Source organism: Manacus vitellinus, unplaced genomic scaffold (assembly GCF_001715985.3).
Source record: "Manacus vitellinus isolate BGI_N305 unplaced genomic scaffold, ASM171598v3 scaffold_25_pilon, whole genome shotgun sequence".
Lineage (NCBI taxonomy): Eukaryota > Metazoa > Chordata > Aves > Passeriformes > Pipridae > Manacus > Manacus vitellinus.
This window is the reverse complement of record NW_021939882.1, coordinates 9,202,396-9,229,797: the sequence shown is the minus strand read 5'-3', so window position 1 is coordinate 9,229,797 and position 27,402 is coordinate 9,202,396. Positions and strand designations below refer to the sequence as shown.

The 27,402-nt window shown below is 39.9% G+C and overlaps 1 protein-coding gene across 1 annotated transcript in view; it reads right to left on the bottom strand.

Annotated features, from left to right (window-relative positions):
• The window catches only part of DOCK2 (dedicator of cytokinesis 2), a 175,459-nt gene that overhangs the window by 2,100 nt on the left and 145,957 nt on the right, over positions 1-27,402 (bottom strand). Inside the window, exons 35-51 of the mRNA XM_029960275.1 lie at positions 25,572-25,728; positions 23,944-23,984; positions 22,504-22,594; positions 21,327-21,446; positions 19,554-19,643; positions 18,231-18,335; positions 16,717-16,858; positions 14,970-15,051; positions 12,676-12,760; positions 11,091-11,177; positions 10,609-10,785; positions 10,007-10,090; positions 7,439-7,576; positions 6,296-6,423; positions 4,480-4,660; positions 2,449-2,569; positions 1,336-1,478 (exon numbers count right to left, since the gene is read on the bottom strand). Coding sequence (XP_029816135.1) covers positions 1,336-1,478; positions 2,449-2,569; positions 4,480-4,660; positions 6,296-6,423; positions 7,439-7,576; positions 10,007-10,090; positions 10,609-10,785; positions 11,091-11,177; positions 12,676-12,760; positions 14,970-15,051; positions 16,717-16,858; positions 18,231-18,335; positions 19,554-19,643; positions 21,327-21,446; positions 22,504-22,594; positions 23,944-23,984; positions 25,572-25,728 — 1,972 coding nt within the window. The remainder of the gene's footprint in view (positions 1-1,335; positions 1,479-2,448; positions 2,570-4,479; positions 4,661-6,295; positions 6,424-7,438; positions 7,577-10,006; positions 10,091-10,608; positions 10,786-11,090; positions 11,178-12,675; positions 12,761-14,969; positions 15,052-16,716; positions 16,859-18,230; positions 18,336-19,553; positions 19,644-21,326; positions 21,447-22,503; positions 22,595-23,943; positions 23,985-25,571; positions 25,729-27,402) is intronic.

Below are 27,402 nucleotides of genomic sequence, written 5' to 3'. Positions count from 1 at the left end.
GGAATCCCCCCGGGAATCCCCCCGGGAATCGCCGCTCCCCGCCTGTGCCGGCACCGCCGGGATCGCGGGCCGCGCGCGCCCTCCCGTGGTGCAGAGGCGGAACTGCACAGGGATGCACATCCCTGCATCCCTAAATCCCTGCATCCCTAAATCCCTGCATCCCTAAATCCCTGCATTCCTGCATCCCTCCATCCCTGCATCCCTCCATCCCTGCATCCCTCCATCCCTGCATCCCTCCATCCCTGCATCCCTAAATCCCTGCATCCCTAAATTCCTGCATTCCTGCATCCCGAAATCCCTGCATCTCTAAAACCCTGCATCCCTAAATCCCTGCATCCCTAAATCCCTGCATCCCTAAATCCCTGCATTCCTGCATCCCTAAATCCCTGCATCCCTAAATCTCTGAATCCCTAAATCCCTGCATCCCTGCATCCATAAATCCCTGCATCCCTAAATCTCTGCATCCCTAAATCCCTGCATCCCTGCATCCCTAAACCCCTGCATCCCTAAATCCCTGCATCCCTAAACCCCTGCATCCCTAAACCCCTACATCCCTAAACCCCTGCATCCCTAAATCCCTGCATCCCTAAATCCCTGCATCCCTAAATCCCTGCATCCCTAAACCGCTGCATTCCTAAATCCCTGCATCCCTAAACTGTTGCATTCCTGAATCCCTGCATCCCTAAATCCTTGCATTCCTGCATCCCTAAATCCCTGCATCCCTAAATCCCTGCATCCCTAAATCCCTCCATTCCTAAATCCCTGCATCCCTCCATCCCTGCATCCCTAAATCCCTGCATCCCTGCATCCATAAATTCCTGTATCCCTAAACCCCTGCATGCCTAAATCTCTGCATCCCTAAATCCCTGCATCCCTAAATCCCTGCATCCCTAAATCCCTGCATCCCTGCATCCCTAAATCCCTGCATCCCTAAATCCCTGCATCCCTAAATCCCTGCATCCCCAAATCCCTCCATTCCTAAATCCCTGCATCCCTGCATCCCTGCATTCCTGCATCCCTAAATCCCTGCATCCCTGCATCCCTAAATCCCTGCATCCCTAAATGCCTGCATCCCTAAATCCCTGCATCCCTGCATCCCTAAATCCCTGCATCCCTAAACCCCTGCATCCCTACATCCCCACCCCTGGAAGCTCTGCCACAGCCACTTTGCCTTCCACCTTGAGCTCCCACCCCCCTCTCTGACGCCAACAATAAAAACAGAGAAGCAAAGTTTGACTGACAGTCCTACCTTATTGTAAAAACACTTAATTTTCATAGCAGAGAATTTCTGAACACTTTTTTGTTGTTGTTTTTCCTTAAACACACAGGACCTACCATTGTTTTAAATAACTGGTTCACTTTCTTCTTTTTGAAGGTTTTCTTGTCAGCCTCTGAGGTGGAAGGGAACACTGGTTGGCTCAGCCTGTGTGAGGGAATAGTTTCATCGGGTGCCACTGTGCTGATGGACAGAGTTAGTCCTTGGAACAGAAACGTGTTGGGTGCACAAAACAAAACCAAACAAGGAGAGTCAGAGTGTAAGACAAAGCAGAACTGAAAATAATGCATTCACTAAAAAAAAAAAAGAGGCATTTTTAGTCTAACTGTATCCTCAGAATACAAAAATTAGTAATGGGGAAACACTAAACTTCATTAGATTGAAACTGAATAAAGGAAAAAAACCCAAAAACCAATCTGGTCAAAGAATTAAAAATAGGTGACAAAGAAGTGGGCAGTGTTGTGTTGTGCTAAACCTCTGTTTCAGACATCTGGAAAGAGAGGGACAGTGAGAGGGAGAGATGAAGTGCAGGCTGAGGAATGGGATGTGCTGTGGAAGAAGGGGGTAAAGGATACAGGGTCTGTTTTCTCTGCACCCTGGCCAAGAGATGAGCTCCACCTTCAGTCACACTTTCCCCTTTTCTTTCATCCCACCATCCATCTCTCCAGTGGGCAGTTATGTTCTCTTGTGTCCCCTTCCTCCTGCTGTCAGGGAGGTTTATGGGATTCCTCTCCAACTTCAAAAGCAGAAGGAGAAACCCTGCTATGGGGCAACCTTTGGGGATGTTCATCTGCCAAAACAAAGCACTGAGTGCTCCCTCCTGTTCCACACACTGCCCTAGGCTGTGAGCCCTTGTTTCTGCACGTGAGACCTTGCCAGTCAGGGAACATGAATAACCCTCTCCTCTTTCAGGCAGGAGGAATGTCCACACTGCACAAGGAAGGAAATTCAGAGCTCCAGAAGCGACACTTGTGGAATTTTCCCATTGCATGGCCAGCCCAGTGTGGTTGTAGCAGCCCAGCCCCACACACAGCACACATTTTCACTGTCCTCCTTGTGCCAGAGGCACGTGGGGGGAGCTGCCTGCCCTGCTTGGAGCAAACCCTGGATTGCTCCTTTCTCGCCACCAGATCAAGAATTGCAGAACTCTCAGCCCAGGGAGAGCAGCTTACCTGGGATTGTGGGCATAGAACGACTGACAGTGCTCATCTGCTTGAGGACAGATGTTTTCTGAGGTGCCACCACGTGTTCTGAGAGGTTGGTGTCACTCATGAACTCGTATTTCCTTGACAGCTGTTTAATAACATAAAATAAAAAAAGACATTAATGATGAACTGAGAGTTAGGCCCAGGTATAATACTATGTACTAGCTAAAAACATGCAATAATTTTGCAGGTAATTTATAGGCAGATAAATACTTCTCATTCTACATAAAAAAAGAATTATTCTAAAAAAGCTACAGAGGTAATCTGGAACTGTAGGATGGTATTCCTACCCTATTTTTGCCGTAATACCATCAGACAGCTCTGAGTGTGATCTGCAAAGATAAATGAAGTTCTGAAAACAGTTTTCCCCATTGCATTAACATTTCCAGCTCTGCTGTTGTGAGCAAAAGAAGCTCCTGTAACTCAATATTCCATGAAATCCACACAGTTCAGTGTCTGGGGTATCTAATTGAATCAAAAGCCAAAGGTGTTGCTTGGTTTTGTATATCAATGTATCTTGGGTTTGTATATCAATATATCTTGGTTTGTATATCAATATATCTTGGGTTTGTATATCAATATATCTTGGGTTTGTATATCAATATATCTTGGGTTTGTATATCAATATATCTTGGTTTGTATATCAATATATCTTGGGTTTGTATACCAATGTGTTTTGGGTTTGTATATTAATATATTTTGGATTTGTATAGCAATGCTTCTCAGAGCATGACTGTGCTTTACATCTCTCTTTTGCATGAGGACATTTAGTGTGAGACAACCATAATCTTCCAGAAATTCCTCCTTGTTTCCCCAAAGAATCCTAGCTTCCTACTCACTTCATTTCCCCTTTCAAAAAATTTTTGATCAAACTATTTATGCTCTCTCCATTTAATTCAACAACCTGTTACTGCCTGACGTTTAAATTGTGACAGGACTTGGTCCACAAGCCCTATATAGTTATTTGTTTATTTGATTCATCATTTATTTATTTTATACAATAATTATTTGCTCATTTATTTCTATACTAAAAGAAAATTCTCCTGAGAATTAAGCTCTCTCTCTTTATATATATACATATACATATATATATATACATATACCTATATATATATTATATACACAACATATACATATATATACATATACATATATAATAATATAAATACTATATACTACCATATAATACCATCATACATAATACTCAACATATAAATACTATATACTAACCATATTATACATATCATTATATAACTATACATATACGCTATATACTATACCATATAAATATATATTATAAACCATATACATCATACTAACACTACATATACATATTTACATATAAGTATATATATACTATAACATATATATATACTCACAACATATAGATATATATCCATAAATAAAATAATATATACACATATACACATATATATACACATATACATATATATATATATATATAAAGGCACATATATTTAAGTCCTCCTAATGATCCAGCAGTGCAATAAAAGCACTGAGATGACGTGTGGAGTGAGAGATGCCAGTGCTTCCAAACTCCAGGCTGGCACATTTAAGGAGCAGTGTTTGCAATCTTGCAGTTTCTGAACAGCTGCCTGTTCCCTCACAGGGTACAAACTGTCCAGGGCTCATCACTTCCCAAACAGCCCCGACTGTGAGAGCTGCCCTGAGATGTCAGCACAGCCAATTGCCTCTCCCCAGGGGAGCCACTTTAACCCTCCCAGCACAGTTTTAAACTAACCAAGCCTCAGAGTTCGCAGCTTCAGAGCTGTGTTATCTGTCACCAGGGATATTCTGATTTCCCCCCCTTACAGGTTCCACTCATGGCAGGGCAGATCAGCTCTGCATCCTGCACATCTCCCCAGGCAGCTGCAGTTCTGTGGGATATATTTTACTCTTCCTGAGCAAAGGAGTAATATCCTCTTTTTTTTTTTTTCTAAATGGATTATAAAATGATACTCTAAATCGGTAACATACACATTTCATGTCAGAGATGGAGAGATCAGGTGCTGTCTTCTCATCAGCAAACACCACACTGCTTCTTTTTGTTCTTTTTTTGGACTTTCTCATCTTGACTTCAGGATGAGGATTAATTGGTGGAGCGGTCTCCTCTGATTCTGCTTTCCCTGGCTTTGGTAGCAATGCTTCCAGATCAAAGCTGCAGGAGCCAAAGAAAAAAAGCTCAAGTTGGGGAGTGATATTTTAAAAGCCACTGCTGCTCTGATGTCATTTCCCCATGAAATATAAATGCAGGTCATCCTCTCCTTCGACTTTCTGCGCAGCCTGGCAAAAAGTCTAGGATGTGCTTCAGCTGGCAACTGTAGATACAAATAAGATGCCTTCAGGCAGTGAGACATCATCTTAAAATGTTGCAAAGAATGTAAAATATTAAAACTAGCTCAAATCCCTTCTTAAAGATTTGTGCATTAGCTTAAGAACTAAACCAAGCAGAGCTAGAGCTCACATGGCAAGTTGATGTGTGGTGATGATGGTGCTGAAAGCAAGACATGCTATTTTGGTTTCAAGAGGACCAAAGTGGAACAGAGTATTGCTATTTATTGCCATGTTTTAAATGCATCCTCCTATTTATGTCACCATATTGGCTAAGAATGTACATACTCAGTGGTTAAAAACCAACTCCCTCCTCTCTTCCTCTAATTTTTAAAAGTTTAAAAATTGAGCTATTCCTCATTAAAAACCCCATGAAATTGGTGCTGGTTTTACTCCCTTCTCTGTTGATGTAATTAGCCTTTTAAACACGGGACTGAACTTCTTTTACAACATAAAAATTGACAAATCAGATAGTGTGGTGAATTTGTTGACCTGTGCTTCCTAGAAACAAATTGGCACCATAACAAATCAGAATAGGTGCACGATGCAGCTGCTTAAATGGACTTGTCTGGTGCTGTGGGAGGTGTCCTTTGTCACAGGCACAGGGTTGGCAGAGTATGTTTGCAGCATACAAATCATGTTGGGCAGCTCCACCCTTCTGGAGTGGAGGATGAAGGGCTGGAAGAGCAGCCTGGGCATCCCAGGGTGGAAAAAATTTTAAAAAATGAACTGGTCAAACATGTAAGAACAGAGGGGTGTCTTAAGAAAAAACACTTCTATGTTAGGCTCATAAAGCACTGGACTTTTAAGAAGTGAATTACCCAAAAAGGGAGATCAGATGTCTAAAAAAAAAAATCATAATCAAACACTGCTCAACAAGATCAGTTTTATGTGTATTTTGTTTGTGAAGAAGTTCTGTGTGCTCAGAAAATAATTTATAAGGTGAACAAAACCGTCGATGAAAAAGCTGATCAATACCCTCTAACTGTTCTTTCAGACTTAAAATCTCTGTTTCCCAGTGCTGCAATTAAAGCATATTAGGCAGAGCCTTTTACATCACTACAGGCTTTACCAAAAGTCCAAGTTTGTAAAGGTTGCTCTCCTTCCCTTCACATTTTACAAGCAAAAGGATGGTAATTAAGTTAAAAGCTGCAAAAAGAGAAACTTGCAATAAAAACCCAGATCCTTGTAAATTTTTGAAAAGTAATTTCTAAAATACTTGTTTTCTGAAAAAGAATCGCCACTTTTCTTTTTTTCTTCAGTGAGAGTTGAGTATATTTTGTGTATTAAGGTTGAAAGACTTTTAGTTTTAAGCTTGGAAGAAGTGAGAGCTACAGTTAAATAACTGTGGCATAGTCTGAAAAGACTGCTGGTGGTCTTTTAAAAACACCTTTTCGTTTAATCCCATAAAACTTACAAGGCAGGACTGAAAAGAAAAAATAGCATTGCATTCGTAACCAACCTTTCTGAAGCAGGTTTCTTGGGAGTGCTGCACTCAGAATTCATGGAAGACAGAGAAATGATGGATAACTGACGGTAGGATCTCAGCATTGACCTCGGCCTTCCCACTCTCTTGTCATCAAAATCTGGCTGCAGGATGGAAAAGACAAACACATAGTATCAAAGAACTTCGTGTGAACCTCCTTTGCAGCAGGTCTTGAAAATCCTACATGTGTTTTAATGCTTGGCATGAGAGAGGTTATTTACTGCCATGAATTACTGTGGTTGTATCTTCTGTCTGGTGCAGGTTTACTCTTCAGACCTCCCAGACTCAATCTACAGACTACATTCTCTGCAAAATTTCAAATAGAGTTTTGTTTGTTTGTTTGTTTGTTTTTAAGTGTTGAAGGGTTCAAGTATGAGGGAATATTGCTAACTGTGAATTATTGCAAGGATGGGGCATGGGAGATAAATATAGAGACTCAGATAAATATAGAGATTTTTCATCATACAGGTGTATAACAAGCACAATATTTAGGTTAGAAACTTGCTACTTTCCTCCCCCCTCTCCATAACAGAAGAATTAAATCCTGCTATAAAATTATCAATGCTGAAAGCAACAATATAAAAGAAATTCCAAAGAAACCGGTGTTTAATCACAAAACCCAGGCAACATCGTTCCTGCTGGGCTGCACAAGCTCAGATAGACTATTTTCTTCAAGATTTGTCTGGGGAGTTTGTGCTCAGAAGTTATCCTTCAATTCTCAGATATTTCAGTTTGGTCTCAACTAATATTTATAGTATTATACCCATGACAGGTTTTACTTCACAATACAGCTGGAAGTGGCTGGCACAGGGAGACATCAATTGCAGATCAAAGCCCTAAACCACTAAGAAAAGTTACCAAGAGAACAGACATGAGAATTTGCTTTTACTTCCTTAATAAGGCTGAAAAGACTTGCAATTTTAATACTCATAATAAAATACTCCAAATCTTCCAGAGTGAGGAACATTTGATGTGCCAGAGAATTGAATCAAATCTTGGACTACAAAACTCAGCTCCTGCTGCCCTCAGTCCACAAGAAAAAGAAAATATATATTTTTTAGAACAAGATGTGTATTAAATAAAGAGAAATGGAGGTGGAGGTTCAAAGGAGAGCAGTACCAGTTCTCTGGTTCCATATTGTTTTTCCACTTTGGCTTTTAAATGCTTGAAACATTCCTCCATCCGGTCATGGAAAGGACGAAGCTTGTCAGAAACTCTTCTTTCATGGATTTTAATTCCAGCCCCAAGGAAAGGTATCTTAAGAGGGAAAAAAAAAAAAGAAGAATAAAAGTGAGACTGTTCAAGTGGGTCCAACAACCCTCCCTGGTTCCACTTAAAGTCCCTGCTAAGTTAGCTGCAAAACTCCTCCTGTGACTGGCACATGGATTTGTCTGCTGAGCTCAGCTTGGAGCAACAACTACAAGATGGAAAGGGCTCATGAAAAATGGGTTTGTTCAGTAAATCTCTGAAAAATCTTGGCTGCCTCATAGTGACTGTTTCCTCTCCTCTGTGGTGTTTTGATGTTAATCTCATGTGAGATTAAACACACTGGAATTTCTTAAAAAAATCATTCTCCTTTGTCAGAAGCAATGATTTGCTTAGCAAATTAAAAAATTAATAAACTTTCTAACCCCTTTTCCTTGGTTATTATCTTGCTACCATCACCTTTGCCATGGTGGTAACGTGGTTATATCCAGTTAAAATCAACCCAAATCTCATCTTCAAAGATACAGGAGAGCAGACTTTGACAGGCTGTTTTATTAATAATAAGCATATTCTAAAAGAGAAACTTTGTAAAGTTTTGTTACCTTTCAGCCTTTGAAGATGAGAACTTGTGAGATGTGTGCAGAATACTTTTAGCTACCCTTCTGCCACTGACCTTTGCTAACTGCTTTACTATTAACTTTTAGTTATTTTGCATCAATGTTTGGGCTTTTTTGTAAAATCCACCCGGATTTCATGGTTCCTTTTTGTGTTCTGACCCCACAAACACTATGAACATTGTACACATCGGCCCGTCCATCGACCTGATTGTATTTTATGGAAGTTCAATTTCAATATAACTTCCAAAACCATGGTACTAAAGCCCATCTATTGCAGAGAGATCTGTTTGTCCCCTTTGGAGGGGTTTACAGGGATAGGTAGAAATTACCACTTAATTTCCTAATGCCAGCTGGTGTTACAGTCAATCTATAGCACTAATCCACTGAGTACTTCTGTGGTCAGAAAGCAGCAGCACACAGAGCCTTCAGTGGGCAAGGACCCAGGAGAAAGCCGTGAAGGTTGGAAACTTAAACTAATAAGTTTAAGCTGTGAGGAATCACAATGAAACAGGAGGAAACTTCAAAAACCTTCAGAAAACAGTGCAAAACAAATCCATTAAACCTATTTGGAAGGTTCACTTCAAAGCTGAGAGAGGAATAAATGGTTAATTTTTGCTGTTTCTCATCTATGAAGCAGAACCATGGAATCACTGAACAGTTTGGGTTGGAAGTGTCCTTGAAAGGTCATCTGGTCCAACCCCCTGCAAGGAGCAGGGACATCTTTGACTAGATCAGGGAGCTTAGAAATATCTTGAGCCATTCATTTCTGAGAGTAAAATTCCAGATGAACCCTCCCTGTTTCTTAACATCCCCCTAGGCCGACTCATTTATACAGCAAACAGTTCTTTCTCATGTAAATCATCTTTATTTCACAGGACTCAGCAGTTTGTGGTTTCTTAACAAACTACCTCTGGGCCAAAATGTAAACCTGTTCTCTCACAGTCATTCATTTTGATATATTGATAGCAATGATTTCTATTTTGGATTAGCTAATGGAAATAGAATTGATAATTTCTGAGGTCATGTATTGCTCTGCTCCATTACCATAACAAAGATGATGTAGGTCAATGAAAAGAACCCTTTTCCCTTGAATCTCTGCAAAAATAGAGGTTTTTCTGCTACCACCTCCCATGGGTGCATTGAGGACAAAAGGGCTGGTTGTCTTACCACGTCTACACTACCTATAAAATAATAAACAGTAAACCCAAATGACCTCAGTGCTGCCACATGGGCAGAATATCCAGCTCTGCTCTGGAGATGCAGCTTAAAAATATTTACTAATGGTCTTCCTTGCTATTTGTCACACAAAAGACACGTAGCAACAATCCTGGAGACTCACTGAGCATGAAAGTAATTCCTGAGAACAGCTAACACTCCATTAAGGTTTCTAATGCAAAAAAACTCTGCCACAAACAACAAGAGATACTCAATCCTAGAAAAAAAAAAAAAAAAAAAAGAGTTGTTTCCCAGGAGAGGTTCTGACATTTGCCAATGCTTGTTTTCCCAGCAATTCATGACATTGTTGTGACTTTTGTCATGCTCTCCATTTTGTCTCCAGGAATACAACCTGAGTTTGAAATCCTGGCCCTTTTAGCCATAAATGTAGCCCTCTCTATGTGTGGCTTTTGATAAACCATTCCAAATGATGTGTTCTGCAAAGTACCTTTCTGGCCTAATGTTCACCCAGAACCAGGCAGGAAGTTTGTAACAAGAATTTTCTCTTTCTTCTGCCCCTCCCTGCTTTGGGAAACAGGGAAAAAATAAAAGTGAAAATGGATACAAATGCTATGTTCTCCTGCTAGAAAGGAGGGGAACAAAGGACTAGCTGATGAAGCCTCAGTGGCTGCTGTCAGTGAGAAGTTACCTGCCAAGCAATCAGATCTTTGAGTCTATTCAGCTTTTCTTGATCCTCTGGATGATCCCTGGCATATTCTTCTGTAAAGAAAGCCTTAGACAAAACAAAACAAAACAAAAATTAATTCAGTCCATCATTTTGACAGGTAAAGAAATGATCATAGTATTGGTCATCAAATAAGAGAGACACAGCCATGCTCTTCAGCCAGATGCTGCTGCTGCTAATTCCTCACTCTGTCAGCTGGGAACTGAGGTGCTCTTCTGTTAAAGTGTTTTCAGTCTTTATCCAACATTTCTGAGTTTGAGACTCTTATTATGAAACCCAATTACTGCTTCTTCTATTAGGCTTGCAGTGAAACTAAAAAGGCACAGGTTTGGAGTATCATGATTTACATCAACTAATACTGGGCTTCAGTTACTCTGGTTTGCACTCAAAGACAGAGGTGACCAGGAAATGAGGATAAGAGGATCTGTTGACTGATGGATTGATTGATTAATTATGGCTTTCATACTCCCCATCCATATTGCACTGCCACTATAAACACGGGATGTAGGAGAATTATGAAATGATGTGTCTGAATATGTTCTTTGCATGGACTTAGAAGCTCTTACCTTCTCATATTTAGCAAAGCCACCCATAACAGCTGGATCAACAATTCCATTCAGCAGCATGGAAAGTGGATTGATGGGAAGGTTCTCATCGCTCTGGTACTGGTTAATCATCATCAGAATTTTTTCATTTGTCGTGGACATAGTCTCAATAGCATTCTCTAAAGGACTAATCACAGCCTGGAAAGAAACAAAAGGCTTCTAAGGCTCATACAGAGATAAAAAGGGCTTTTTGGTTTTATAAAACTCCAGGTATATGAGCAACAATTCAGCAAACCAACACAGACTTGCTCAGTTCTCTTAGGACACAGGATATATTGATCCTGTCAGCAGAATGATAAAACCTAAGTAATAACGGGTTTGTTTGGATAAAAATAAGTAAAAAATAGCCTCATGTGATAATTTTGCTAGGAACTTCATACATGGGGATTCAACAGATGTTTTATGGGCTCTTAGCATGTTAATTAATACGTGTTAGTACACACCAGTGTCGTGGAGACGACTTCGAACCACCTCAGAATCCCAGGAAGTTTGTAAGCCGTGACAAAGGAAGTCCTCTCGATCCACATGGACTGTGAGGAAAACAGAGGGGGAGAAAAATAACACTTTAATCTTTCCTGCCTTCTGAGACGCCAGAGCGAAATGAATGTGGATGGAAAACACACGCATATTTTTGCATAAAATGACACTGCCACATTAATCTAGCACGGCAACTTGCATGGATAATTGTTCTGGTTTCAGATTAGGTCATCTTCAGGCACAAAGCCTCCACAAAGCAGAGGAAAAAAGAAAATTACCCTTGAATATTTTAGTGTCTATTGCTATTTTTGCCATTACAGATGGAATGACTGGGACTAAATGACCTGCTCCTGCCTCTGCCCAGATTATACTTCCTCCCTCCACGTTCAAAAGGTATTTCTGCAATTAAAAGCAGTAATAGCCCAATTATTTCTACAAGTAAAAGCAGTAATAGCCCAATAACAACTTCCCAGCATTCTGACTATTTTAGTTCCTTTCACTTTCCTTTTCTGAACAAGACAGGTTGTTGGTATTTTAAAATAGTTTAGATCATTTACTGCTCATTATTTTACAGTATCAGCTCAGCTAAGCTGCCAAGACTGAGAAACACAACAAATGCAATAAAGTCATCCTCCAAATATCCCAATTTCCACCTGCATGTGGTCTGATGTAATTTTTGTGAAGCCATTTCAAGGTATATTCATAAATAGGCTCAAAACTCTCTAGTTTGCAAAGGAAGCCAAGGTGCATCAGGAGTCTAGATAACACAGAGCAATTCTGGAGTGCCAGGGTAGTATTTGCATCTGAAAGCCTAATTTAACAGCAGGTAAGAAGCTCCTTTATATGGAAATTTTGACACTGCTAATCAGCACACACAGAACTGATATTGTACATTTTGGAAAGAAATGGTTTTTCCCATTAGATGACATGAGCACAGGTTTAGCCATAAAGGTTGGATGGCTTTTGAGAACAAACTGTAAAATATCAGACACCTGTAAAATGAAAATATAGACACTTCCTGTATTTATGCACAACACTGAAAAGTAATTTATGATGGTGTAGATTCCTCAGAATGTTTGAACAAGGAAGACTGTTCCTCAGCACTGCACCATTAGTCAGGGCAGGAAAAATGACAGAGGCAGTTCTCTGGTCTGTCAGGATCTCCCAGGACTGATGAAAGCAGACAACAGGCACCTTGTCGCCGAGCTGGCAGCTGATAAAAGTGTTGTAAACTAAAAGCAGCAAAGCATTTGATGTTTATTTACATGCCACCTCGTGTCATAATGAAAATCTGTACCAGAAAATGTTACTGCTTAACACAAACGTGTTGAATGTGCTCAAGTACATAACGTTTACCTGCAACTGAAAAAGTGGTGTATCGTTAAGTACACAGGAGTTATGCTGAAATAAAAAGCCTTGCATTTGTTTTTATGAACCAGAATCCCAAATTCAGGGTGTCTATAATGAGTAATCTGGGCCTAAAGAAGGATCTAGGATCAAAATTCACAGTTACCAGAACTACATCCATCACCTTGTCATTAATTTACTCACAGCAAATTCATTTTCAGGGTCAACAGATCCTTTTCTGACTGGCCTTGAATAGTGGAACCGCTGCACGTTGTTGGACTTGTAAAAACTGGAAGGTTTAAAGAACACTTTTGTAAAATACAGAACCTGGAAATTAATGGATTTTGTTATCACAGTGAAATATTTCATTTTGAATCAGTTGAATTTTTAATTAAAAGCAAATTTACTGCTCTGAAAAAAAGTGCTTCACTGAAAACTCAGGAAGAAACTACTTTATCTATAAATCACGGTCAACACACAGTATTTTACAATTATTAAGCTTCAGCTTGTGACTGGGTGTATTTTCTGGGTAAAAAAACCTCCAGAACTTCCAGATTAATGTTCAAACCTACAGAAGAAGGACTAGAAGTGATTTTTTCCTCTCCTGAACTCTTGCTGTGACACAGGCTCTGCTTGCTGGCTTATCAGGGAGCATAATTTTGTTCAAGATAACTGACTGAACAGTGCAGATATTTTCACCTGGACTGGAGTACAAGTGTTTTTTCATCCACAACAGAACAAATCAGTTTAATCATGTCCCTGCTCACAATGCAGAACAATATTTATTCAATAAAATAAACAAATGAAGCCATTAATGACAATTTCTTTTGTGATAGATAAGAAAATGTATATTGTAGAGGGGGACACCAACATAAAGAATGTCTTGCAAAGTCCTGTTATAATCTATTCTGTTCAGCTAATGATTTTTCTCCATCATTGTGAGCACATATTTTCACTAAACTTGTAACCACTTGGCTTTTAACACTGGCTAATTTGAAAGAACAGGGACTGAGAAGTTTTAACTGAGTATTTTGCTGTCCACAGAAAAATCTCTCCCTTTGGGCTTTGTTTTTATTTTTTTAAAGATGAATTAAGTTTAAAGCCATTTTAAGTAAAAGCTAATTTTGCAGAGAAAAAAAAATAAATCTTAGTAATCTCTTGTAATAAAAATGAGCCATGTTTTGGAGGCCCAGAGAAGCAAACAAATAGAGAAGCCCCAAACAGCTGAGCTAAGCAAACCATGGTGTGTTAGTTCAGAGGAACCCATGATTTGTGATCCAAAGAGCTCAGATTATCTTCATCAGTAAAGAAAGAAACTGGAAAATGCTGCCACACTGAGTCAGGTTACTTCATACAGATATTTTGAAGCTCTTTGATAGAATAAATGCACTGCCATCAACTAATGTAACTAACAATGAAATGGCCAATAAAGTACACTCGTAAAAGTAAATCCCCAAGAGCAGATGTGATCAGCAGTTTGCTTGAATTCTGCAGCTGAGACAAACCATAACGAAATCTCCCATCTGAGCAGAGATTCTACTTTATGTGGAGCATTTCACCACATAAAACTGTCACCAATTCAAGTGGGGCTGCCACTACTCTGAAATCCAGTCAAACAGGACCACATTTGGAATCTGCCTTTCAGTTGCTGATTTTAAAATGCATCAAGTTGAAATTGGGACCACAGTTTGTTGTGGGGGGTTTTGGGTTGTTTATTTTTTTTTTGGAGGGAGGGGGATGTTTGTTTGTTTGTTTGTTTTTAAATCCTGTAGCACAAGACCTGTGCTTGTATCTGCTTTACTGAGGTGCACGGGAGGAGGGGATTCTTATTTTTCCACTCTGAGTCAGCTGCAACTTCAGCAAAGATTCTCCAGAGAAGGCTGCAGGCAAAGGTGACAACTGCTTTGGATCCAGCTGTTAGCCCCTCTGTTCTCAGAATAGTTTGGACAATTAATTCCCTTCATTCCTTTACAAAAGCTTGACCACAGTGCCAGTGGAAAGCACTTTGCCACCGTGTATTTTGCACGTGGTAAGACAAGCCATAACAAGATTCTGTTGTCCAAGAGCCTTCAACTCAACCACTCTCATTGCCAGGGACCTCTAAGACCCCTCTCTCCATCACTTGTCTAAGAAGATGTGTTGAAAACTCAATAACTTCCACCCAAAGCACAGATTCCACCTCCCTGCCCTGGAACCAGAAGTTATTTCTTCAGTGGTAGGTGGGTAGATGTTCTTTCATGGAATTTCTTGGGAATATACCTAGGACAGGTTGGACAGAGCCCTGAGCAACCTGGTCTAGCTGAAGATGTCCCTGCTCGTTGCAGGGGAGTTGGACTAAATGGCCTCTAAAAGTCCTTTCCCACATAAATGATTCTATGAATACATAACTCAGCAAATTAAGGTAATAGAAACTCTAAGATTCATTGGCAAAATAATGGTTGCCAGTTTAGGAATATGGTCTAACTCTCATTATACATCTATTACAGAAATCCACTTACTTTATAATTTGATCAGGTACTGCCTTATTTTTGAATCTGGGCTGCTCCTCCAGGACTGGCTGCACTGTAAAACACTGGATATCTGAAATTGTGGAAGTTAAGGGCATGCTATTAACAGTTGAAGCACTGCAGGCTGCAGGGGAAATAAAAATAATAATAATCATAAAAAAAAAAACATTTCCTGATGAAAAATCTGCAGTGTTCAGGGTTTCATTTGTGGAGTTTCCTCGGCCAAAAAAGGAAAAACCTGTCAGTAGTAACCACTGAATATACATTAATATTAACTTTGAACTGCATATTTTTATTATTTACTGAACTTGAATATCTGCAGCAGAATTTTTCACACTGACTCATTCATTAAATTTTAAAGCTCAGCCAACTTACAAAAATAACATCAACGACATGTGATGTTAACAGTTTCACTGTTTAGCTCTAGGCTTGCATAAAGTCAGGATGGTTAACATCTCATCTTTGAAATCTGCAATGAACAGCCCTTTTACTTGAGATTTCCTTTTCCTATGGAAGTGCTATTTTTTAAATCTGACTGCTGTGTTTGTAAGTAAATACATCTCATTCTTACATATTTTCAGTATATTTGACTCATGCCCTCTGGGTAGATTCTGTAGCTTTTTCTTAAGTGCAGAACCAGTGTGTATCTGCTGTTAGTTGCAATTAGAGGAGAAAATTCTACCTTAAAGACTGAAACACGTGATCCCAAAAACAACCAGTTAGTTAAGACACAAGACAGTCTTAGGAGAGCTTGGCTTTCAAGCTTAAAGTACTGTTTTAGATAAGCCTGTAATACTCCCACTTCAGTCCCAACAGTGTTGAAAGAAATCAATATTCCCTCTCTGTTCCAGAAGGTTCCACCAAAATAGATTCAAAAGAACATGTGAAGTGTTACAACATTACCTTGGAAATTAATAAAGGAAAATCAACATGTGAAAACAAATGTCTGAGACAATGAGGTGATCTCATATCTGCTCAGTCAGTAATGATTTAAATTAGGAAAAAAACCACACATGATCAGAGTTCTTGTAAACAAGAATAATTTAGGGCATCCTAAAAGTTGGTTAACAATGTTTAGGAGTTAATTTTGCCAGGAAGATTTCCAAGAGTGACTGAAGGCATATTTATGCTACCAAGAAGCACAGGTAGTCCCCAGGTGTGGTTCCAGTCAGGGCAATGTTCAAGGAAGACATGAATTTCATACCAAGGGACAACAGCTAAGAATGTGAGGTGAGAGAGAAGTTGCTGTTTTTAAACCTGGCCAGTTCAAGTGTGTGTCACTGGCTTTGCCATTTGAAGAAAATGAAAGGTAAACCATACATGAACTTCAATGAATTTTCTTCCCTGAAAGGGTTGTCAAGTCCTGGCACAGCCGCCCAGGGCAGTGGTTGAGTCACCACCCCTGGAGGGATTTAAAAGACTTGTAGACGTGGCACTTGGGGACATGGTTCAGTGGTGAACAAGGTTTATGGTTGGAGTCAATCTTTAGGGTTTTTTCCAACCTAAATGCTTTTCTGATGGATGAAAGAGACAGACTCCTTAGGACTGTGAGGAAAACAAGGGCTGACATCTCAGGAACAAGCCACAAAAGACATGAAGGACATACAAGTAAAACTGCAAACAGAGCTGCAACATTAATAAACTCCCACTCTTTTTAGGAAATTGTTGTTTCACGCAGACAGATTTCTGCTAAAACCAAGGTTTCTCCAGCCCCCCTCCCTCCTGTTTTCAAGGATACATTGCCCAGGAGAGTTTTTCACCTCCTCCCCGGGAGCTGCCGTGGTGTTCATCTCCTCTGCACTGGGGAACTGGCTCATCAGCTGCGCCTGGAAATCCTCCCTCCTCTCGTACTCCTTCCCACGATAGATGAACACTTTGTTCTGCAAGGCAGAAAGAGCTCATTTCTCGGGCTCTGGGATGCTGAGGCAGAAGTTAGAGATTCGTGGCTATCAGCACAAACACACAATGCTCTCCAGATTTTGGAATGAGCGTTGCTGTTTTCTGAATATGAATCAACCAGAAAGCCAAACACCACTTTGATCAGGTGCTGGAATGCAGCACTGACTCTCCAGAGATCCTGGTCTCAAAGTTTCATCATTCAGAAAACAGTAACACTGGTGTAATACTAATATATTTCACTATTTTTTCCAATGTTTCCAAGGCAGCTTTGGCTTTTAAACGTGGGAAATCAGGATCTCTTGTTGCTTTTCAAGTGTGAAGAAAGCTACCCTATTCATTGTTCTATGTAAGAATCACTTTTTTAACAAGAAAGCATCAAATATTCAGGTTAGTTTTATGCTCTGAGCTCATGAACTACTGTGATTTAAACAAAGCTATGACCTTTTAAAAAACTAAATAAATTCCAGTTGTCCATGACAGGTTTCTTGAAAAAACAGACCTTTTGGAGCCCTGATTTCTCTCATGGTAGTCAAAAATAGAGAAAAGTAAGGAAAACACAGTAGATTCATTATATTTTGAATAAAGCCAGTTCAAACTGACCATAATTGTCCTAGGATAGAAACAAGCTGTTGCCATTCAGGAAAAACCTTAGGGCAATACAAGACAGTTGGTATGAACATGTCAGCTCAGTGCATGCTAGAGGTCAAAAAAGCAGTGTTAGCACTAGTTATCATGAGGAAAACAGGAAAACAAAAGAAGAAACATGAATATCACACTGAACAAATTCATGGTGTATTCACATTTCAAATCCTACACACACTTCTTGTCCTGCCAGTTCATGAACCAGAATTGGATAGTGAGGGAGTCAGAATGCCACAGGTATTTCCATTGCAGCTGAGAGGCAACATAAAGCTGAAACTCCTGCCAGTTCATGGTGAGGAGCTCTAAAAATACCAGCCATGAGTGAAACAGAATTTTGGATTTAATTTGAACACAAGTTAATGACATTCTACTACTTATCAACACGCTGTGTGGAGACTCATCTGAAAAATATGTGCCCATGAGAAATTACATCATATTGCTGCATTTAGCTCTCCTCTACCCCCTTCACCACATTATATATCTTTAGTTTCCACTATCAAACTAAGAAAGAAGCAACATAAAAGCATCTCAAAACATTTCATGCATATTCTTACAAGTAGCAATTCAGATTTTATCTGCAGTCCTGCATCCAAGCAACAGGAAATCCAGGGAAAATATCTCCAGAGACTCACTTGCATTAGTAGAGTGCACTTGTATGTTTAGAAGCATATGAAAATGGGGGGAAAAAAGTAGGAATTTAAACAAGTTTACCCGTAGGAATGTGGGGAATCCTTGGCCATAATACCCAACAGCAAAATAGTCTGGCTTGGGTCTCAGAATTTTCATGATGTTTTCATAGAACTTTGCTTGCTGGATCTGAAAGCAAAACCAACTGTAATTACTTGTTTTTGGGGGCTTTATCTATTCATTTTTAACCTCAATATGAGTTGATAAGCTACAGCCATAATCAGCACACACAGGACACTGCTGAGGGACATTAAATATTGTTTACATTTAAATGCAAATATAACAGGTAGATAAATGTGTATGGCTTCAACTTTAATATTTGATCTCAGGCTTATCCTTAATTTAGTAGTGTGAGAAGAGAAAAGTAAACACCAAAGTCATACTTGGCCACTGGTAACACTACTGAAACAATACCTTTGGAAAAAGCCCTGACCCCAAATATTTCCCGAGGTTTGGCTCAACTCAAATTCTTGTCCAAGCCTCACATGAAGGGCACACACCATGGAAAGGGCTTAGAACAATTTCTGCCATAAAATACCATTTAGGTGTTGTGTTTATGAGAATGCAGCACTGCAACTTCAATGGAACTGGCAAAACCAATGCATTTTATTTTACGACAAAAGCAGAATTTGTTGGGAGCAATGGAAGATTTGTTTTTAAACAGTCCTGCTCAGGAACACCGTGGTTTGATTCCCACAGTTTCTTTGTGGAAGATTCAGGGATATTTATTGTATGAGCCCTAAACATTTGTTAAAAATCATGCAAGCATGGAATATGGGGAGTAGGAAAAAGAAGGTATGTGGGGGACAGGATTCTTCTTAGATTAATTCAATTTTAGTGAAAACAAATAACTGAACATTTTCTCTTCCTTCAAAATCTTACTCCTAGCCTTTGGACCTAGTTCTAATTCCTTGTGCTGTGATACTTCCCCACTCCTGATTAGGATAGAATTCTTCAGGCTTGTCAAGATTCAAGTTGCTAAAATTTAAAGGTAAATTTAGGGGAAAAATTTCATCTAGATGCTTTTTCTATCTTAAAGCAGTACAGAGGCCTCCAAACCTTGTTATATTTCTTTTAAACGTGGCCTTTAAACTGCCCTAAGTGTTTATTTAATCTACAGAAATTTCAAAATGCCTCAATAAACACATTTCCATGCAAACTTTAATTAACAGGTCTTTGTTGTTCTCTCTTTTACCACTGGGCTGTTACAGTGAAACAGCAACTCTTCAACAAATGGATTAAAAATCTGTTGTAGGCAACAAGCTCATAGGCAGCTCTGTCATTTGATAGCTCAAAAGTATTAATTTCTGTGATTGAATTAATTTGAAGACCTGTATGCAATCTTACCAGGTTTTGGCTTAGAAGTTCATAGTCAAAAACTTCCTTTTCATATTGCTCTGCAAGCTCCTTGCATAAAGATATGGCTTCTTCCCACATCTGCAATGCAACCACACATTCAAAATGTAAATCCAGCCCCAACAAACAAGTTTTTAATGCATCACATTTTAACTACACTTTTATTGATTACGCTCTCTTTAAAGTGCAGTCATTTATTAACTGCACATTTAGACTGGAGGACTCGAGGCAATCATAAACTTCAGGAAAGCAGATTAATGTGAAAAAATAAAAGTGTTTTATGATTCATTACAGGAAGGCATAAGTAAACCTACTTTATTCTTGGAATAAGAATCAGATACATTAAGAAGAGTAAATCACTGGGGTGATAACACCCAGAACACACCCCAAGCACAGAGCTGAGGGGACTGACACCTGCCACTCCTTAAAACACCATTTTATAAGACATCCTGCAGCATCCACAGCTGTAGGTACCTTGCATATGATAGCTCTCCCAGTCAGCTAAAAACTAAGTCTTGAATCACCACTTGCCCAGAGCAGCAGCTTCTTTCTTTCCACACAATTTAAGGGCTGCCTCTGACAAGGACCGTGAGGAGCTGCACTGGAAAGACCAGGACAGCTTTTCTCATCTGATGTGGGCACTTCATACAAGCAGCACAAAAATGATCTTGAAGCAGCTACAAACTCCCTCTCTTGAGGATATGTCTCAAGTTCTGTCAGGCTTCTCACCTACCCATAATAAAGGAGACAAAGGGGTTTGTGAGCACGACTCTCTGGGGGTTTGAGGCCATTGGGGGTCACACACATCAGGCCTGTCTCAAACAGTGCCACGTGCTCCCAGGTCAGGTATTTCTGAGCCTGGCCCGTGGGTCCAGCTGCTGCAAACCTCCCCTGGTGCACCTGAGGAGAGCCTGAACACTGGGTGCTGTAGACCAGAAATCATGAGGATTTGGTTTTCCTGGCACGGTGGGTGGGCACTGCTACACTGTAGTTTCTTTAGATACCAACACAAAACCCTGAAGCACCAAAAATTTCTACCTTCTGAATTATAGGAAGGGCTTCTCCTCAAGAAGCACTAATGAATTGCCTTCCCTCTTCTCTTCGTACCTTTGGCTACAGCTGAACAAGACATAATGACTTGAAGGTCTTATTGGATCATGAGATTAATTATCCAGCACTGCAGAATTTTTCCTTGCTTTCTTTCTTTGTTTTATTTCCAAAAATCTCAGCTCTACTGTACTTGTACTGACAGGTAATTTTATTAACAGTTGGGGTTTTTTTAAAGTTGAACTAAACCAAGGTACTGGGTTTTTACATCAAACTATTACATATTAGATTTGGAATACAACCCTTAGTTTTCTCTGAAACAAATATGTCCATTTTGAACTGTCTGGCTTTCTTGGAGGAGATAAGGACTGAATGGTCTAGAAATGGAATCTGGGTAGTCCATATTCTTTTCCTGGTAAAGGCAAGTACATTGAACATTTTTTATTGCATTTTATTTAGTGCCTGGCAAAAATACTTGTGACAATGTGTTGAAACATTAGCCCTCTTCCTTTGTGAATGTGGTTATTGAAAGAACATGTTCCTATGGGAGCAGATATTCTCTGGGAATAAGCCTTCAGGACACAGTTTTTGCTTGACCCACATTTCAAAGAAGCTTTTCTACACAAACACTTCACACAGGGCACAATCATCCAACAGTACTACCCAGAGCAGCACAGCAAAGAGAGATTTGGCAGGGGAGGAACTCTGCAGACCTACCTTTCCTTTGTCAAAGTACTCTATGATCTTTTCATACAAATTCTCTTTCAAGTGCCGATAGGTCTGCGAGCACTGGAACTCTGTTGACATGACTTGGGGTGCACACTGTTCATCTGACCACTGGGAACAAGAACACAGCAAAAACCCCATGATTTTGGAGCTCAGCCTTTCAGCCTCCCACCAGGTCTGGTTCCCTGGGCTCTTCCAAGTGTTTTCTTCCCAAACCTTTTTTATCCATCCACAGAGAAACTGGGAAAGACACTCGTAATATATTCATTACCTCTTCAGTCAAGTGCTGTATTTCATGTCCCTAAACAGAACATTTTAAAACCTGTGTTCCTTCACCACCACCACCTCCCCCCAAAAAAATACTTAAGATAAAAATCTGTGTGAGAAGATTAATTAATTCTCTTTCAGTGGTGTCATCTTCACTGACTTGGTTTTGATTTTTTGCATTAAAATATTTCTCATACTAATATCTTTGTTTACAACAATACATGCAATATACCTCATGTATTTCTATGACCAGAAAAAATTAAAATGAAGTTCAAGCAAAATAGCACTGTGGAAAGGCAAGTTTATGTGGTTCTGCACTAAAAAAAAATTTCACTAAGAAAGCTCGGATTTTTGCTGAAGAACATTTAAATTTGGAGTAGAAATTCCAAATGGAAATTCCATTTGTAATGGGAATGCATCTTACTGACCATTTCTATTCATAATGTCAGCTACAATGAGAACAAACATAAGTTGTAGTGAAAGGCAATTACCAGCTACAAAAGAAAGCCAATATGACTTGATAGTCTGACCCACATTCTTTAAAATTAAAAGTTAGATGCTCCCTGTGACAGCTGGAACAAACTGTTTTTAATTGTCATAACTGTTATGTTTAGGTTAGTAAGAAATGAGCAAAATGAACACCACAAAATGTTCTCACTATAAACTAATCTTGCTACAATATTTAGCTCTAGAAACATATGCTTCTTAACAACCTATTGAAAATATTTCAGTAATTAATATTAATTTTGTATGACCTACTGCAGTGTTTTTAAGTAGAAACTTGAATACCCCTACAGAAAATAACTAACATGCAGTAAGTCCGAGATTAAGGCAGTCAGTTTAATATATAAATTTGAAAACTGTGAAAGCTTAATTATATATTGAGTTTAGAAGATCTAACCTTCAAGAGCCACGTGTGGAGCAGAAGGGTATATGCTGCTTCTGTGTAATTCTCACAATCTAAATGAAGATCTCGCAATTTATACAAATACCTGAGGGAGGAGAGAGCAAGAATTAGGCTGGGTATTGGCATGACTGGAATATTGAGTGCCAAAATGTTCTAGATAAGAGGAAACTCCACAGATGTCCCACAGTCACTCCCCAAAGAGACTTCAAGGACACTTTGGGGGGGTGCTTAAAGCTCTGTGCATTTGTTCAGACTTTTCTGTGTTCTTTTGTACACAAACTTTGGGCACAAAGGGAAGAGAAAGAGCCACCCTCCTGTGAACTGCTGTCAGCTCCACCTTGAAGAGGAAAAACTATCAGGCTCGAGGTCTAAGACAGCTCTGAGTCCACTATTCCTGGACTGTTGAGACAGTTGCCTTTCTCTGTAGCACTTCCCACATATACAGCTGAAACCACAACAGATAACACAGGGTAAAGGAGAAAATGGAAAATACCAGCCCAGAAAGGCAGAGCCAGTCCCTGTACAGTTTGGAAAATTGGTAGAGGGAGGAGAGTTGTTCTAAGCTAAACATTATTAATGTTCTCCTTGATCCCTAGGGTGGCATTGCCTGCACAACCACTGCCCATCATGGGACTCAGGCTGCACATCTCGAGCAGCCAGAATGGAAAAGTGCATCCCATCCTCTGTGTTTTGGGACACAGGAGCTCCAACACCTTGTTGTAGCAGTTCAAGGCATTCCCATTCCCAGTTGTCATCCCAGCAGAACATGTTTCCCCCTCAGCAGCACCCACAGAGGGAGAGCTGTTCCCCCTGGCCACTCCAGCTCACAGCTCTGGGTTTAGCTCTGAATCACCTCATTTTTGGGAGGCTGGGCTTTGTTCTGCACATTTTGCAGAAGGGGAGGAGAGGCAGGAAATAACAACAAGAACTGCTGCAGCTCATATTCAAAACTCTTGGAGACAGTAAGAGGCCATATCACATCTGAAAGAATTGCCAGTGTAGTTTTAGCTCTCCCAGAAAATGCCTCCCCAGTAACCCTGCTGGGTGGAGTGTTGCATATTGGAAGAGATTGAGTTATTCTTCGAAACTTGAATGCCTTCTCTGCCATTCTAAATGTAAGATACACCCTCCCTCAAACCTCAAATCTAGCTGCATTTCTTTAATTTCAAACAATAAACAACGAATGTTGAGTGATTTGATCAACTAGAAGTTAGAAAAAAACGCTGCTGCTGAATACACATCATAGATTCCAGATTGCTGGAGGCTAAACAAACAGTGCAGTGAGAATATAAATGAAGCCAGGGCTACCACAGAGTCACTGTGGATGGTAAACTAATATTAAGCACAGAAATTCAAGCACAGCAATAAAATCAGAATTCATGGGAAAATATTGTTGCCCTCTCCAAAAGAGATCTAACAGAACAGCTGTCATACCTGATGTACATCTCCTCACGGTTGATGTCCTTGTAGAAATTCTAGGGACACAAAAATTTAAGTTATCTCCTAATATATTTTAATAAAACAAAAGAAAAATATAGATATAGATGTATATGCTGAGGGTTTGCTTTTCTTTCTCATTGCAGAGCCTAAGAAATAGATTATTTACAGACTATGTGAAGTTTAAACCTGGAACTACTACATCAATTAATATTTTAATTAGTTATATGCATGTGTTATTATACATACATAAGTATATTTCTAGTTCTTTAACAAAATCAATAGTGAAAGTTTTGCTGTAGGAGAAGAAGTATGCATTAAAATAACAAACCACATGCTCTGTGCAGAACCTGATGGCCAGAAAAGCTGCTATGTATTGAAGCAGACATGCAGCACTGTAAATACACAACATGGTTGTACAATACCTCTAAAAGGGGCCAATTCCAGGAATAAAGCCCATTATTTTGTCACCACAACGTGTTTGCAGGTGTACAAGTTGCTAAGGCTGTGCAAAATGTATGACTAGAATTGTTGCAGGAATTTATACCACATTGAGCAGCGATTACTGAGGAACAGAGAGTATGTGAGAGCAACACTTTAAAGGTGATGGAGGTCCCTCCTCAGCTTTGAGGAGTTCCCTGGGGCAGGAATCTCTGTCTGACATATTCTCATTACAAAAGAGGAATGGTAAAAAAACCACAGGACCAGATCAGAGACTCAGATTTTCTCGGCACCTCACTGCGAGTGCCCTGACGTTCCTTCCCCACATTTAAAAGCTGTAGCTGTTGAGTTGCTGAAGCTGCAAGTGGGTTAGTTCCTCAAGCCCAGCTTGAACCTGGCAAAAGCCCACTGGCACGTTAAACCTGTCAAAAGGTACAGGCATGTGAGCAGTAAAATTCCTGATTCACCCACAGAATACAGGGGCAAGAAGGAAGGATGTTGAGGTGCTGGAGCAGGTCCAGAGGAGAGCAACGAGGCTGAGGAAGGGACTGGAGAACAAGTCCTATGAGGAGAGGCTGAGGGAGCTGGGGCTGTTCAGCCTGGAGAAGAGGAGGCTCAGGGGAGACCTCCTCACTCTCTGCAACTCCCTGACAGGAGGCTGTAGCCAGGTGGGAGTTGGTCTCTTTTCCCAGGCAATGATCAACAAGACAAGAGGGCTCGGTCTTAAGCTGTGCCAGGGGAGGTTTAGGTTGGATATTAGGAAGAAATTCTTTCCAGAGAGGGTGCTCAGCCATTGGAATGGGCTGCCCAGAGAAGTGGTGGATTCTCTGTCCCTGCAGGTTTTTAAGAAGAAACAAGAAACTGGATGTGGCATCAGTGCCATGGGCTGGGAACCGCAGCATTAGTGGATCAAGGGTTGGACTTGATGATCTCAGAGGTCCCTTCCAACCCAGCTGATTCTGTGATTCTATGACTCTATGAAAACCAAAGAAGTGAGGGGATGTTGCTGTCAGACTTATGGATGCATCCATGTAAATAGATGTAAAAACCTCTTGCTTCAGAATTTATATCACTGCTGAGCATTGTCACCCGCTGCTGTGGCCAGGAAGATTTCCCTTCACCTTTAGTAAATGGATTGTGAGGTTTTCCCTCTCCTCACATGAGGATGGCAGGAGGGAACATACCAACAAGTTCACGGTGCAGCTCATGCGGTTGTCCTTGCTCTCATCGTTCATCACGGTCCTGTAGTCCAGCAGCTTCTCCAGGAGGCCTTTGACGAGGCTGACAAACCTTTCCACCAAGTCAGAAATGCCAGGGTGCTCCTGGGCACAGTCTTTAAGGCTGCAAACGCAAAAAATGTTGGGACAATTCTGTGAAAATCAGTGGCCTGTCAGCTGAAAAACTGCTTGGACCTGAAGGCAAAGACTGAGGTGGGGTTAAATCAACTGCAGAATGCACTGGAAATTCCCTTTGTGAGTCGGTAATTTAGATACCCACATGACAAGTGGCATATAAATCAAATATAAAAAAGAGAAACATTTATTTTTCCTGTCTGAAAATGACGTTGAATTCAAGAATATGCCCACGACTTCAGGACAGAGCAACCTGCACCGGTGTTACCACAAACTCCAGTCTCTGGAACGCCACACTATTGCAACAAACAATACTGCAAAATATTTAAACGCTGCACCTTCCCCTCCTCAACATAAAATGCAACCTTTTCCTTCTTTTTGTGCTGTTACACGTGAGTGGAAATTTCAAACTAACAAAAATTACGGTTTTAGGTCAAAAAAGTCATTCACTAACAAGGCCTCACCAGAGTAATTTGCCCTTGAGAAATAAGGAAAACCAAACAATCAACTTTCTCCAGATTGAAAAGAGCAGCTGGATCTCTTTTGATAAAAATAGAGGAAAATGGGTTTTATAGAATGGCATCATCAGATTGAATTTACATTAACAGGACATTAGCATATACTGTTTCTAGAAAGTGTTGAAGTGATTTAGGAGTAGATATTTCACTTTATTATCAGAGCTTTGTTTTAAAAGTTTAACTATTCGAACATCATGAAGTGATTACCAGCATCTCACTAAGGATTATTTTCTTTCTTTGCTTGAGAGCTTGTTTCCTCTGCTTAACATCCTGGTTTTCCATTGGGATTTTCTCTGACAAACTGCATTTTATACACATATATTTATATACACACATATATACATATATTTTCATGTATATATTATAGATGCATGCATTGGATCTGGCAGAGATGCAGTTCATTTTCCCCAAGGCAGCCCTGCTTTATATTGGTAGCTGGGAAGGTTCTGACCTCTTAGTGCTTAATTATCAATTATGATATTCAACTGATATCAACTGAATATCAAACATCATTGTTTTCAAGACACCCAGGCAAAAAATTAACTTATTACTAATCTTTAAGTACACTATTAAGAAAATTACAAAGTGTGATGTTTTAATTAATTGCAGAAATTTTTTTTTACTCCTCATAATTCTTTAAACCTTCTTCAGAAAATACATATTTATATGAAGTTCAGTTGCAAAGAAATCCTGGAAACTCTAGCCCAGAATGGAGCCAGGCTCCAAGTTCCAACTTAAGCAAAGTAAAACCAGCCCCTAAAGTTTATTCCTTGGATTGTACAACTCCAGTGGAGTTACTTTGCTGAGACAGAGGGAGGGTGTACACGGGTGTCTGAAAGAACATTTATAATGTACAAGATGTGGTGGACAGAAGCTGACAGATAAAACCCAAACACTTTAATTGCTGCTATCTGGTTAGTCTGAAACAACAGCAGAAATATTTAAATAAGTAACTGAAATACCCTTATAACATTAAATACACTGCAAATTGAAGGTAAATAATAAATATTGAAGAGCTGACAACTGACAGAAAGGTTGGAGTGTGTTAAATTATATTTGTGGGAAAGAAAGTAGGAAAGCCTCAGAACCACGTAGGAATATTATACAGGAAAAATGGTGTTTTACATATGTGAGATCAGAAAGAG